A 13,846-nucleotide genomic window follows, 5' to 3' on the forward strand; every position below is an offset into this window, starting at 1 on the left:
GCCCCGTACGTAGGAAGTTGTTGCCGTCGCTGAATCAACATCGGACATACATATCCAAGGTAAGTAAACATGTCGGCATAAAAGGTCCCCTGGTCTGGAGTGGGCCACTTTCCATTCGAACCAGGTTTTGCTCCTCCCTCTTTTCTCTCTTGCCGTCGTCAGCCGCAACCGAGACAAACCTCGAGTCGAAAATGGTCCTGACACGCTTGCCAGCGGCGCTCGTCGCCGGCGCCCTGCTCACCGCCACGAGCATGGCGCTGCCCGCCGGCACCTCTCCGTCGACGCCACTGCTGGAGCCGCGGCAGTCGGCCACGTTCACGAACCCCATCCTGTGGGAGGACCTGCCGGACATTGACGTGTTCCGCGTGGGCGACGTCTTCTACAAGACGACGTCGACGTTCGCCTTCAGCCCCGGGGCGCCGGTGCACAAGTCGTACGACCTGGCCAACTGGACGCCCGTGTCGCACTCGGTCCCGCGCCTCGACTTTGGCAACGAGTACAACCTCAACGGGGCCGGGTCGCGCGCCTACGTCAAGGGCATCTGGGCCAGCTCCATGCGGTACCGCGCCAGCAACGACATGTTTTACTGGATGGGCTGCATCCAGAGCACGGGCAAGACCTACGTCTACACCAGCGCCGGCAGCCGCGCCAAGGACAACAACGGAGAGGCCCAGAGCTGGAACTGGAAGCAGAGCTCGGTTATCAACAAGTGCTACTACGACAATGGGATCTTGGTTGACGACAACGACACCATGTATGTCGTCTACGGCAACAGGAAGCTCACCGTGGCCCAGCTGTCGGCCGACGGTCTGAGCGAGGTCCGCTCCCAGCAGGTCTATGACAGCGGGGACATTTACCTCGAGGGTGCGCACATGTACAAGATCAAGGTACGATTTCCCAAACGAGATTAAACAGAATATGACAGTGCTTTTCATCCAAACACATAGCAACACAAACTTACACAATTCAACAGGGATTCTACTGGATCGTCCCAACCAAAGTCGCCTCGGGCGAGTACGTACTCCGATCCCGCTCCCCCTTTGGCCCCTACGAGGCTCGCGTGCTTTTCGACAACGTCCCCGGGCCCCTCAGCAATGCCGGCTGGGCGCATCAGGGCGGCATGGTCGACACCAAGGACGGCAACTGGCACTACATCGCCTTCCTGGACGCGTACCCGGGCGGCCGCATCCCCGTCATGGCGCCGCTGACCTGGACCAGCGACAACTGGCCGCAGCTGGTCAAGGACAGCCAGGGCCGCTGGGGCACCTCGTACCCCATGCCGGTGCGCACCTCCAAGACCGTCCCGGGCCCCCGGGGCGTGGACCTCTTCACGGGCTCCGCCCTCGGCCCCAGGTGGGAGTGGAACCACAACCCGGACGCGAGCAAGTTCCGCCTGGCCGGCGGCAGCGGCGGGTTGGTCCTGCAGACGGCGACCGTGACGGACGACCTGTTCAACGCGCGCAACACGCTCACGCACCGCATCACAGGCCCGCGGACCACGGCGACCTTGCAGCTCGACATCAGCCAGATGCGCGACGGCGACCGCGCCGGCCTCGCCATGTTCCGCGACAAGGCCGGCTACATTGGCGTGCACCGGGCCAACGGCAACGCGCAGCTGGTGCGGCTCAACGGCGTCAACCTCGGCTCCGGCTGGGTCACCGAGAGCAAGGGGAGCGTGGTGGCCACGGGGCCCAACGTCACCGGGGGCAAGGTGTGGCTGCGCGTCGACGCCGACATCACCCCGGCGTTTGGCCTGCAGCCGGTCCGCCAGGCGAATTTCAGCTACAGCACGGACGGCAACACCTTTACCAACCTCGGCCCCTCGTTCACCATGATCAACGAGTGGAACTTTTTCACGGGGTATCGCTTCGGCGTCTTCAACTTTGCCACGCAGGCTCTCGGTGGCCAGGTCACCGTCAAGGGGTTTGCCAATGACGGGAGCACTCCGAAGAATGGTTGATGCTGTGCAACAGCTTTGTTTGTGTTGGCTGCTGCTGTGACGAAGCGGGATGTCATGTTTAGCGCCGATGGGGCTTTCAAGAGTAAAGCCTGACAAGGCATTATATTGTACATGTGGCGCTCTAAATGCTCCGTTTCATAATTCGGGAGATCTGATAGAAGATCAAAAGCACTTAAATGACCGAAAACAGCCCTAGTAACAGCAAACAAGGAAGATTTCGACCCCTCGTAACCCGCTCGCAGCAAAACACAGTTCAGACCGCCATGACCAAGTGCCTATTGCGATTCTCCGCATTCATGGTTATCCAAACTCGCTTATTGTTTAGGTTTGCCATGAACGTCCAATTCAATGCAATCTTCCTCCACGTCTGATGCTTGAAAAGGTCGGCCAGAAATCGTCGATCCGTCGGGAAGGTGGGTAGGATATGTTCTGCAGTCGCCATAAACCCAAACCCTAGTTCCTGCAATTACAGTATGTTTGCCTGATTCGGCTGGAATCATCTCTGGCATAGCTTTTGCCGACGTCCTTGCGCGTGCCTTGGTTTGCGTGCCCAACCGACGCTCAATAGTACAGTCGAAGGCAGCCATTACCGCTGGGAGATAGGCTGCACAGGCAACGACAATGGCAAAAGTGTTGTTGAGCTGCATCTCGTCGTGCAAGAGAGTGCTGGGGAGGTAAATTAAAACAAGATTTGTTTCGAAGCGGAATGAAGAGAAATGAAGAAATTAAGTGTAGTGGTAATCGAGGTTGATATATAACAAATGCCCTTCTGAAAGAGTTATTTTCGTGAACAGATCAGGAGAGTCATATAGACCATAAATAAGGAACATGTACTATGGTGTTAGGAGTAAAAATCCCTCCCATGGCGCAGTTGTTTAAAAGTGTGGGCCTTGTCGGTATTTCCGGCTTTGGTAATAGTTTTTGCGAAATATAAATTCAGGTACTTGAAACTCCCCGCGAACAGTTAAATTGGTAGAGGCTCTCGTATAGACGTACGGTGACAGGGGAGGGAATTTTTCGCACAACACCATACGTGGTAGTATGCCAGTTGTAAGGAAAACATAAGATTAAATTCAAGGTGTGACCTGGGACTTTACAAATCATTTATATGATGATATAAAAATAGGTTGCAAATCCTGAGGAATTCGTTTCATCGCCACTAAAGATACTAAAATTAGGAACAATTTATTTAGCCTCCACGGTTTACTACCATACTATAGTAGTAAATATCAAAGGCTGACAGGGGTAACGGTCAGGGTAGTCACCTATTCTCGCGTGCACGCAGGAATCTTATATGGCCAAAGAGGAAAAGAATGAAGCTATCCACAGCTAACTTTCGGCCACAACAATGCGATCTGCAACCTCGTCCCTAGTCAACAAATCAAAATTTGGGAAATTTTGATATGGTTGATTAATTTGAGCCCTGTACGCAGGAGCATGTGATTAGCCTGACCGTTACCCCTGTAAATCTTTGAGGCTTGATTTTCATTTTGAGAGACGTTTTGTACTGTTAAACGAATCGCACTGTAGAAAGTCCACTTGATTTAGTAGATCACGGAGGCTAAATAAATCGTCCCTAAAATTATCCATCGTATAATATTAGCTTTTGGCTTATTTTAATCACGCCACGAATATCCCAAGATGAATAACGGTACTAAGTATTCCACCCTTATCTCGAGGAACCACGTGGAGCAATTTTGGCGTAGAAGTTTGCTATTGTATCCCCAGCGAATAAAGATTTGTCCAGAAGGAAAAGTAGACGTCGGATACTCGTCGGCGAAATTTCCATTCCCTGTGGGATATTTTAAATCTTTGTTTTTCGACGGGCCCAGCCCAAAATTCGATGTTTTAGCAAAAGTTTAAAAACATAATCTTTGTCGTTAGGACGTTTGCGATAGGGAAACGAGCCGTAGTTGTGGCGAATTAGTAAGAAAAAGTTCAAGTTCCCAAGTGTTGCGTAAGATCAACAGTAAACACAAGTTCATGAGATAGGATTGTTTATAGAGCTCATAAAAGACATGGAGAGAGACATTAGGTCTCATATTATAAACCAACAAATGTATTTCTATGGAACGGGACACAGCTTCAAGAAGCTATTATTAGAAATATACTGTCGTAAATGTAGACTTTTGAACCCATAAATAGAATCATGCTTCGGCAACTCCGAGATTTCTGCCCTAAGACAAAACCCATGATATGAAGCCGTCGGACTGGAGATAAAAAAATGCGAGATACATCAATGGGATTGATTATGCTTGATCATTTGAGCTTTGAACTAAAGTATAATTTGGGGATGGCGTAAGATAGTGAGAGCAATATGTTACGACCAGGATTGGTACCGACACGATTGGGCAAGAATGAGAGAGGTGTCGGGAACCCAAACCAGAACTAACCAAGAAGCACGAACCAAGGACAGAGAAGGGGAGCACGAGGTCACGTGGTGATAAGATAAGAAACCCTAACCCGATCACCAGAACAAGAGTGACCACGATCATTACCAAGGAAGTGATCAGCACAGCCGTGATCACCCCAGAGTGATCATGATCACTTACACAAGAGTGATCACATTTGGAACATAGTCTATATAAGGCACGCTCATTACCATGTAGATAGATTCGATTCTAGGATTGCTTAGCAGCAATCAAACTCTAGTTAACCTCAATACTTACTTGAGAACGATCATAACTTCACCCCCCAGTCATTGAGAACCCCAGTTACCCAGTCAGACGCTCAGTTGCTTCAACCCACTGTACTTTACCATAAGAACAGGTTACCCGATACCTTGATCGTAATACAATAGTAGGTAATATTATAATATATAAGTTGGTATGGACACTGGCGCAACGCTTACAGAATATTTCCTCTGTAATCATTATCGAGCTTGAGAGACATCTCCTACAATATATATCTTACCCGTATAAAATCTGGTATCCCTTTGACTTTTGATTTTACTCCTTTAAAGCGACGAAAAGTTCATCGCCAACATCCCACAACTCAATTTGCCCACCGCCGAAACCAACAAGATGCAACTTTCGAAACTCCTCCAGGCAACCGGCGCCACCCTAGCTTTCCTTCCATCCGGCGTCCTTGCGAAGTGCGTTATCGGGCTTACTTTTAATGGTAATTGGGTTCCGAACAACCGATTTGTCATATCACCGGGCGGAAAGTTCAGTTTTATTGCGAACTACGTTATAATTCCAGTTCGCCTTGATGAGTCGTGTCACTGGCATCAGGACCTCGCGGAAAATGCAAAGCCTGTAATAATTCCCAGCGGGTACGGGATAAAATCGTGTGATGAGGGAGATTTTGTCAATAACCAATGTCAAGAACCGCCAAAAAGAACGTCAATTGGTGGCACGAAGGTTTATGCGTTCAGTTAATTAATTGAATGATGGCTTGGGTGCAGTGCTGCACCTGACCAACACGTAACTCACCTGGCTCAAACTACGGTTATAAGACGGAAGGATGTTCAGAAGCTCGACTCTAGACAGTTTTATAGAATATGCACAATGATACCAGTTTTACCCGTAACAAAGTTTTGTTGATCGATCTACGAAAGGCAAATTAACGTTAATGGCCAATTTCAAGAAGAATAAGCCCTTTATATTTACAGCTTGACTGTATCAAATCAACTTGCTCAAGATTGTAGCAAAGTCATAATACCTAGCCTCAGTGCTCAGACTAGACCACCCTTGCTCATTCATGTACCTTACCAGCCACATGGCTTTTCGACCAATTACATTGGCGGAAAAGGTTGCAAGATTCTGTGACGTCATTCAATAAGCCGTGAAGCAGCCACTGCATTCCTTCAATCCCATGTCAGCGTAGCAACACCATCACCTCAGTTGCTTACATTGGGTACCTTACCCCAGACAGTCTGGTGGTTTCACACATCCATGCCCCGGGCCTATCCCACATTGAAGCTCCCCAAATTTAACCCTAATCACTAAGGCTTTTCTTCTCAAACAGATTTGTGGAATAACGGCTTTGGGAAGAAAAAGAATTCAAAATACTCCTAGGCCCCGAGAAATGTGTTGATGACTACCAGCTCGTCCCTGAATGGCAAACACCCAAAATCATAGACCTTAGGTAGGTCCCGGATCCCGTTCTAGACATCAATCCATGGCAAAATTCTCCCGTGTGAGTACCACAGCGGGGTCTCGGTTCTCATGCAGCGACTGAACCCCCAGGGCGACGAGCTGCAGCACTCCTCGTGCGACGTAGAAATCCGCCTTCAACACGTCGACCGGTGCGGCTGCTTCGTCGTCGCCCTCTTCGAGCGTGTAGTCAATCGCGACAGCCAAGCACGTGAGAGACGCTTCGGAATGCTCGTCCAGCAAGATGAACACGCTACTCGCGAATCCCTCTAGCCCGTCTACGTTTTCCTTCCAAAAATTCGTCACGTCCTGAAGCGTTTTGCCAATGCACGGCGAGCTGAATGATTCCTCGGGGACGCCGTCGATTATTGCAACGTCGTCGCGAGACGTCCCGGTGATGAAGCGCGCGCGGAAGCTTTCGCTAGTTTCGTAAGCGCTGTTGCACTGGATGAAACGCTCGAGGGTCTGGGAGGGCGTGTGATGTTGTTAAAGATTCAGTCTCGCGTCTGGTGAATTCAATGGGCCGAAAGCTTACCTTGATGGGAATCCGTGCGGTGCAGAAAACTGGAATGACGGGCCCTTGGGCCTCTTCTTTGTCATCCATTAAGATGACTTGTTGGCGGTGCGGCTTGGGTATTTGAGCCAGGGGTTGAGGGGTAGCGTAAGGATAAGAGTCTAAAGTGGCGACGCAGTCAGCCCATCTTCTTTTATGCTTCTGTTTAAGCGCCTTGAGGTTCCAGACTGGGAGGTGGGGCTGTGCCCGCCACAACTTGGTTCCTTCCAGGCTGCGCCACGCTTAAGCACTCTTTGCCGAATTTGGTAATATAATAAAGGCCAACGCTCACACATATGGTGAGAAGGGGCGGGGTCTTTTGCCTGCTCCGTGGCAGTAAGCAAAACTGGTAGGTAGGTAAGGTAGGTACCAGACAACCACTAACTCTTAGGTCCTTTACTTGGCGCCAATTAGCCATTTAATTGGACATTTTACCTTGCGGCTGAGCAGAGGGCGCATGGGACTTTGTGTTCTGAGTCCTGACGGACCTCATACCGGCACGATACAAGTACGCCAGACTCTAAGCTTACTACGTTTCTGAATGTAAAATGCAGCAGACAAGATGTTCAACGAGAAAATGTATTACTAGGTCAGGGCAGGCACAGTAACGCATCAATCTGGGTGATGAGAAAAATTCATTATAAAATGCGTTTGAGACCTGGCTCCCATGTACACGATTCACAGGAGCATCAAAGAGCTACTTGGATCGACAAATAAGTAGCTACCACCAAAATTTTCTTTTCTACATACCTGAAGCCATGAGATTGAAGAGTCGCCGGACCGGCTTCCCAGCCCTTTCCCTTCTCTTACTACTTTCCGCCACAACCGCAGCCCCCCTCCCAGCCAACGATGATGAACCCCAAAAGACTGATCCAGTCTTGCCTAGTCGAGCCGACGTCCAGGTTATACCCAATGCCCAGATCCAAGATCCCAACACCGGTAAGACGGTCGAAGGGCCTCTCGTAAAAGGCAATTGGGGTAACGACAAAATCCCGGATCACTCGAGGCACAAGGAAGCTAGCATCGCCGAGTTTCCCAATAACGGCCAGCCCTTCCCATTACATCCAAAACCAGCAAAGCAGCGCACTGAAAGGCAAAAGGGCATCCCGCGCGCCGGACCGCAGAGGGGTAGCGGCGAGCCACAGGTACTTGATGAAACCACGCCAAATTTGATGGATAACAAAAAATCGGGCAAGGAAACCACCATCAGGTCGGCACCCCATTACGAGTCGGGTGGGAAGCTTGCGGCGCACGAGGAAGAGGCCAAGAAGAAGTTTGAGGCCGACCCAGCAAACAAGGGGAAGAAGTTTCATCGAACCCCAGCGCCCGATGGTGCGGTCAATGGTAAGTTTTGTCGGACCACACTGTTCTATTTCAAGCCCAGGATAGATACTTTCTTCCTGTGACACTTTGATGAAGAGTTGTGCTAATCTATTAACAAAACTAGACGAGGCTGCACTCACGAGCAGGATGAAGGCAAATCTAGCCAAGTACGAAGCCCAGACGGGCAAAAAGGGATTCCTACAAGTCGAGGTAAAAAATGGCTTCTATAACGACTTGCCACCGCAAGACCAGCCGCGCCGCGCGTTCGAGGCACCAGCGGTGTTGAATTCACAGACACTCCAGCCGGGAAAGTCAGGTGCAGATAGCACGGCCAGCAAGAAGCAGAAGGCGCAGCAACCACAGCCGAAACCGCAAGCCGCCGCGGCTGTGCCGCCGCCAACTCCACAAGACGACGGCAAGCCGTGGGTCGACGCCGCAGGCCGTACGCTGAGGGGCCGCAAACGGCCCGCCGACTCGCAAGTGACAGGGGAGTCTTCAAAACAGACACCCAAGGCCCCCAAAGGCGTGCCGGATCCGAACAACTACCTCAGAGATCCATCCCCAATCAGGGACGCGTACAAACCAGGGGATAAAACCACAAAGTCGTCAACCCCTGCTATCCCACCACCTTCAGATGCACAGGCTCGCGCGAGGCAGCCCCCTAGACCGAAGGACACCGAGGAGTACAAGCAATGGCTGGCCAAGACTGGTGGAGAATGGAGGCCGCCCCCTCCTCCACCGCCTCTGCCCAAGCCACCACTTCCCAAAATTGAACCCAAAAAGGGAGGTGATCCACCAGGTCCCACAAAGATTACAGGCAAAGAAGGCACCTCAAAAGAGGCTCCCGCAGCAATCCGTGTGTCTAAGGAAGTCAGTTCCTCGAAAGTTGCCATACGCCCCAAGCCTGTCGCTAAAGCTCCTGCCCCTAAAAAGCCAATTGGCAAAAAATCTAGTTAACCCGTATATAGAATTTGTAGCGCAAAGTCCCATTCAATAGAGTTGTTTTTACAAGTAGTCCAGCGAGGCACTGGAATATAGTCGGACGGCATGTCCGTTAAACCCACGGTAACCACCATCAAACTAACAATGACTCTTCAAGAATAAAACGGCCCAAGTGTTTAATTTGACGCGCGGCAGTAGGTATGGGCGTGTTGTAGTTGCGTAAGTAGATAGCCATTAATGTTATCGTGTTTTAAATTTCTAGTCCTTACAAGGGCCTGCCGCTAGCCCAGAGCATTACATCAAGGCACAAAGGCACAAAGGCTCATACGATATATAAGTGAGGATCCCGTATCCGGCGTCCCTCCCGCTCGTACGGAGGCACCTGGGAGGCCAAGGTTTGTCGTTAGTGCAATAACTGGCCCTGGATCCAGCGTCGCATAGCTGCCTCGAAAGAGCGATCTGAGCCTGCAGAGGGGCCAAGGGCACAGCAACTGCTGCAGTCGAAATACCTGAAAGGTCGGCCGAAGCCGGCTTGGGATTGGCAGATTACAATGGCAAAAAGGAAAATCTCAAAGTGGGAGCTTTTGTTTAGTAAGACCATGGCTAATAGTAACAGTAGTAGTAATGGGTATTAACGCCGGGCCGCGCGGAGCGCCGGCAACACCGGTTTTCAGCGCATACAACCGCACGTAAAGCACCACAGCGCGCTATTCAAATTCACATCATCGTATATAGCGGATCGATCGTTACGGGCCGGGCCCGGGGCGATAAAGGGGTGGGTGCCTGATGCGGCCCTGCAATTTATATATTTGCAAAAAATATAACCAATTTGCGGCATTTTCCGCCGTTTGTTTGTACGCACCGTTGCGCGCAAACAGTCCATGATGACAGCCCCATTCGGCTGCAGTAACTATTATTACTATGCTTGGATTTGTGGTCGGACTCTTTCCAGGCACTTTTGTGTATGGTTCTACTTTTACGCTTCCCGTTCCGCTTTCCGTTGCGCTTTCCGTTTCGCTTCCCGTTCCGCTTTCCGTTGCGCTTTCCGTTCCGCTTCCCGTTCCGCTTCCCGTTCCGCCTTTATTTTCTCCTCCACTTTCCTAATAGCAATCGCCTGCAGTTCCTCCATGATGACAGCGCAGTGGTCATGACAAAGTGTATCAATGAATACCATGTGAGCATCGTGACGGTAAAGATCCTTGAATTTGCTAGGAGTAGGAGGAATGTCCATCCCATAAAATCTGGTTGCGTAACAGCGGTCAACGCATTGTCCAAAAGTTTGATTCTTTACCCCACGGGCGGAAATCTTCTGGTTGTGGGCTTCCGCCAAGTTGGTCAGAGCACCATAGACAAAACAGGTGGCAACAGTAATAATCTGGAGTCGCATTCTGATGAAGTCGAGGGGTGTGAATTTTGGCGTGAGTAAAGTTATAATAATATATAGTATGTATTGAGAGATTTGGCATTCAGGTTGTTTGCCAGGACTGAACCAAGAATTGAAAACCAAAGCTTTTTATACTACTGGGTTTTGAAAATCCCTAATAATTGCTGTGGGACTCTTTACCTGCGGTAAGGCCGATGATCCTTCTTAAAACTTTCTGCTATAATTGAAAACTCCTCAACATAAATTAACAATACAAGGGCTAAGCATATCACTGCTCTTAGATTTCGATGGTAGGTTGGAGCCTTAAAATAACTATCCTGTAAATTGACATGGTGCAGCTGTTACGACCAGACAGTTGGGCCGGTACCAGGGAGGCCAGTGTTACGATCAAGGTATCGGGGTAACCTGTTCTTAGGGTAAAGTACAGTGGGTTGAAGCAATTGAGCGTCTAACTGGGTAACTGGGGTTCTCAATAACTGGGGGTGAAATTATAATCGTCCTCAAATAAATATTAAGGTTAATTAAAATTTAATTGCTGCTAAACAATCCTAAAATCGAATTTATTTATATAATAATAAACGTGCCTTATATAAATTATATTCCGAATGTAATTTTTCCTAATTTGTTACAAATCGCAAAAATTATTTCCCTTAATTTGTTATAATCTTTTAATAATTATTGAGATTATTTTTTGGCAATTACGTAAAATTACGTAATTTTTTTTTATATAATCCTTTTTTTGCCGGTCGGTGATTTTTTTGGGCGGGTGCCGTTAGGAGGGGTGTAACCCCACCTGGTTTCCCTGGTACCGGCCCAATTATCTGGTCGTAATATCAGGTTTCCTTTTTTTTGGCCAAATCCCTTTGGTTTTTAAATAGTCCGTATTTTTTTAATCCCTGTTTTGGTTTTTTTTCCTTCCTGGCTAATTTTTTTGCGCCATATTTAATCGTGTAACCAAACCAAAATCTGGTCGTTCGTCGATAAAACGTCGCCACGCCCTTTTTTTTCCCTATTATCGACGGATACCGTTAAAATATTTTCCTGCAATTTTTACCGTACCAAAAACGCAGCGTTTTATTAGGTATTTTTTTAGGATTTTATTCGTTATATAAAATATATTTGTTCCAATCGTTTTGGGTATAACGTATTGGGTTTGTCCGCTGTTCAAATCCGTTACATTGGTCATTAATATTCGAAATTGGATGCGGAAATCGAGGCGTTTAAAAAGCAAATCCATATGCAACAAACGAAATTATTTCGTCTGCGAAAATAAAAAAAATTGTAATTTGAAAAAATAATGCGAACTGTGTTTCGCGGAATTAATAATTTGGAGGAATTGGATTGGGTGGAACGTAAAAAGGCGGAATAAAAAGAGCGTCGACAATTAACCGAAATTTTGCCTAAAATATCTTTGGAATCGCTTTTTTTGGATTCCAATTTTGTCTGGGATTCGATTTTCCCGATAAATCCTTTAAATTTTTCGTTATTGGATAAAATAAATATTTTTGCGCAATATTCCGTTAATACGTCGTTTTTTTGGTATTTTTATTTTATATTATATATTAATCGTTTTTTTATAAATTCCTTTGGTGGTATAATTTCGAATCCTGGTCGGCCCTTAATTTTTGGAAATGGTAAATGGTATTTTTTTAAATCGTCCTTTTTTTTTTAGCTAATTTGCTCGCAAATCCAATTTCTAATAATATTGGCGGAACGGTTCCTGGCAATTTTGGAAATAGTTAAGGGGTTTCCAAATATTTTTTTTATACCCATAATTTTCCCATTTAATAAAATATTTTGTTTTGCCGTGGTTTCGTCTGTGGTCGAATATTTGTTTAACGTTATAGGTTTGTTTTGCGTTAATTTCGATCGTTTTTTATATATTGGTACCGTATAATGCTGGTTCCAGTAATAATACGTGAAATATGGGGTAAACTTTTATAATATTTGGTAATAATAGTTTGTAATTAATATTGCTAATTTTTTTGCTAATTTTAAAAGGTCCAAGCTTTTTAAAATCGAATTTATTATTAGGTCGTTATATTTTAATATTGCGTTAAATAAGGTAAACGTTATTTCCCTTTTTAAAGGATGGTCCCTTTATCCAATATTAATTGGCGTATTTTATTATTTTTTTTCGTACAAATTTTAATTTTTGCTGGAGTTTTTTATATAATTATCGTAATTCGCTCGTTTGTTTATCGGTTCGCGGTACCGTAATTGTAATTCTTGGTTTTCCGTACGTTATAGGGTTAAATCCATAATTGGCGTAAAACGGGGTTATTTTGGTATTTTCGTTTTTTAAATTGTTATAAACAAATTATATTATGGGTAATAACCGTACCCAATTATTTTATTTGTAGTTTATATAGCATTTTAAATATTATTCCAATATTTGGTTGGTTCGTTTTATTTATCCGTCCGTTTATAAATGGAATATTATGGATAATTTATAATCTGTTCCTAATTATTCCATCAGGAATTTTTAAAATCTTAATATAAAAAATTTGTTTTTATTTGTAATAATATTTTTTGGAAATCCGTAATTGCTAATAATTATTCGTAGAAATATATAGGCGATTTTTTCGGCGTTGCTGCTTTTTTTGTATAGTAGGAAATAGGCGTATTTGGTAAACTTGTCCATTATAACCAATATATTGTTGTATTTGGTCTTAATAAATGGTTCTTCCGAAAAAGGTAATTTAACAATAAAATCCATTGTAATGGTTTGCTATATTTTGCTGGGGGCTGGTAAGGGTTATAAAAGTCCGTAAAACTTATATTTTGCGGATTTGCTTTTGGTACAAAATTTGCAATTTTTAATAATTTTTCGTACTTTTTATCGTATTTCTTTAAAATTATAATATTATTTTAACCGTTTCCATATTTTGGAAATTCCTTAGTATCCGTGGGTTTTATTTCCGTGGATTTTCCGTATTTCTTCTGGTATAATTACCGTATTTATTATTATAAAACTCCGGTGTGCTGGTAAAAGGTTTCCGTTTCCGTCTATAGTAAAAATAACCCGTATTTCCTTTAATATTATATTTTCGTAATTTAATCTTCGGCTAAGGGCGTCGGCCCTGCCGTTTTCTATTTTTTTCGGTAAATAATCCTAAAATGGAATTTTGACAGAAATTTTAACCATTTAATTTATCGTTTATTTAATATTTTGCTAATGGTAAAATGGGTTAGGTTTTTGTGGTCCGTATAAATTAATACCTCGTATTTAATTCCGGATAATTATAGTTTCCATTTTTCAAATATTCGAATAATGGTTATAAACTTTTTGTCGTAAATCTGGTAATTAAATTTTGGTTTATGTAATTTTTGTGAAAAAAAGGCGCAAAAATGCAACCGTCCTTCTTCGTCTCGCTAACTAAATTATCCTCCGATCGCATAATCCAATGCGTCGGTCTCAATTTCGAAAAGTTTCGTTGGGTTTGGTATTTTGAAAATTGGTTTTCTGGTTATTGCGTTTCGTAATTGTTTAAAAACCTATTATATTTATTCCGTCCATTGGAATTGTTAATTATATGCATTATTTTGCATGTAATAAGCCCACTTTTATTTGTATATAGCCAATT

The 13,846-nt window shown here is 45.6% G+C and overlaps 5 protein-coding genes across 5 annotated transcripts; 3 read left to right on the plus strand and 2 right to left on the minus strand.

The window, feature by feature from the left end:
* Positions 1–191: 191 nt before the first annotated feature.
* Positions 192–1,960, plus strand: MGG_09988 (glycosyl hydrolase family 43 protein; the record flags this gene model as incomplete). The annotated part of the gene is made up of 2 exons (XM_003717479.1): positions 192–887; positions 974–1,960. The coding sequence occupies 2 exons, from the start codon at positions 192–194 to the stop codon at positions 1,958–1,960; spliced, it is 1,683 nt and encodes a 560-aa protein (XP_003717527.1).
* A 3,023-nt stretch (positions 1,961–4,983) lies between these two features.
* On the plus strand, positions 4,984–5,340 carry MGG_17255 (uncharacterized protein; the record flags this gene model as incomplete). The annotated part of the gene is made up of 1 exon (XM_003717480.1): positions 4,984–5,340. The coding sequence occupies one exon, from the start codon at positions 4,984–4,986 to the stop codon at positions 5,338–5,340; it is 357 nt and encodes a 118-aa protein (XP_003717528.1).
* Positions 5,341–5,484: 144 nt separating this feature from the next.
* On the minus strand, positions 5,485–6,759 carry MGG_09986 (uncharacterized protein). Its single transcript, XM_003717481.1, has 2 exons — positions 6,593–6,759; positions 5,485–6,522 (listed from the first exon to the last, which is right to left on the minus strand). Exons 1-2 carry the CDS (start codon positions 6,659–6,661, stop codon positions 6,076–6,078), a joined length of 516 nt encoding a protein of 171 aa, XP_003717529.1. The 5' UTR covers positions 6,662–6,759; the 3' UTR covers positions 5,485–6,075.
* A 609-nt stretch (positions 6,760–7,368) lies between these two features.
* MGG_09985 (uncharacterized protein) lies at positions 7,369–8,890 on the plus strand (the record flags this gene model as incomplete). Its single annotated transcript, XM_003717482.1, has 2 exons — positions 7,369–7,954; positions 8,058–8,890. 2 exons carry the CDS (start codon positions 7,369–7,371, stop codon positions 8,888–8,890), a joined length of 1,419 nt encoding a protein of 472 aa, XP_003717530.1.
* A 961-nt stretch (positions 8,891–9,851) lies between these two features.
* On the minus strand, positions 9,852–10,262 carry MGG_17256 (uncharacterized protein; the record flags this gene model as incomplete). Its single annotated transcript, XM_003717483.1, has 1 exon — positions 9,852–10,262. The coding sequence occupies one exon, from the start codon at positions 10,260–10,262 to the stop codon at positions 9,852–9,854; it is 411 nt and encodes a 136-aa protein (XP_003717531.1).
* Between the last annotated feature and the right edge of the window lie 3,584 nt (positions 10,263–13,846).

The sequence above is a fragment of the Pyricularia oryzae genome, chromosome 4 (assembly GCF_000002495.2).
Source record: "Pyricularia oryzae 70-15 chromosome 4, whole genome shotgun sequence".
NCBI lineage: Eukaryota > Fungi > Ascomycota > Sordariomycetes > Magnaporthales > Pyriculariaceae > Pyricularia > Pyricularia oryzae.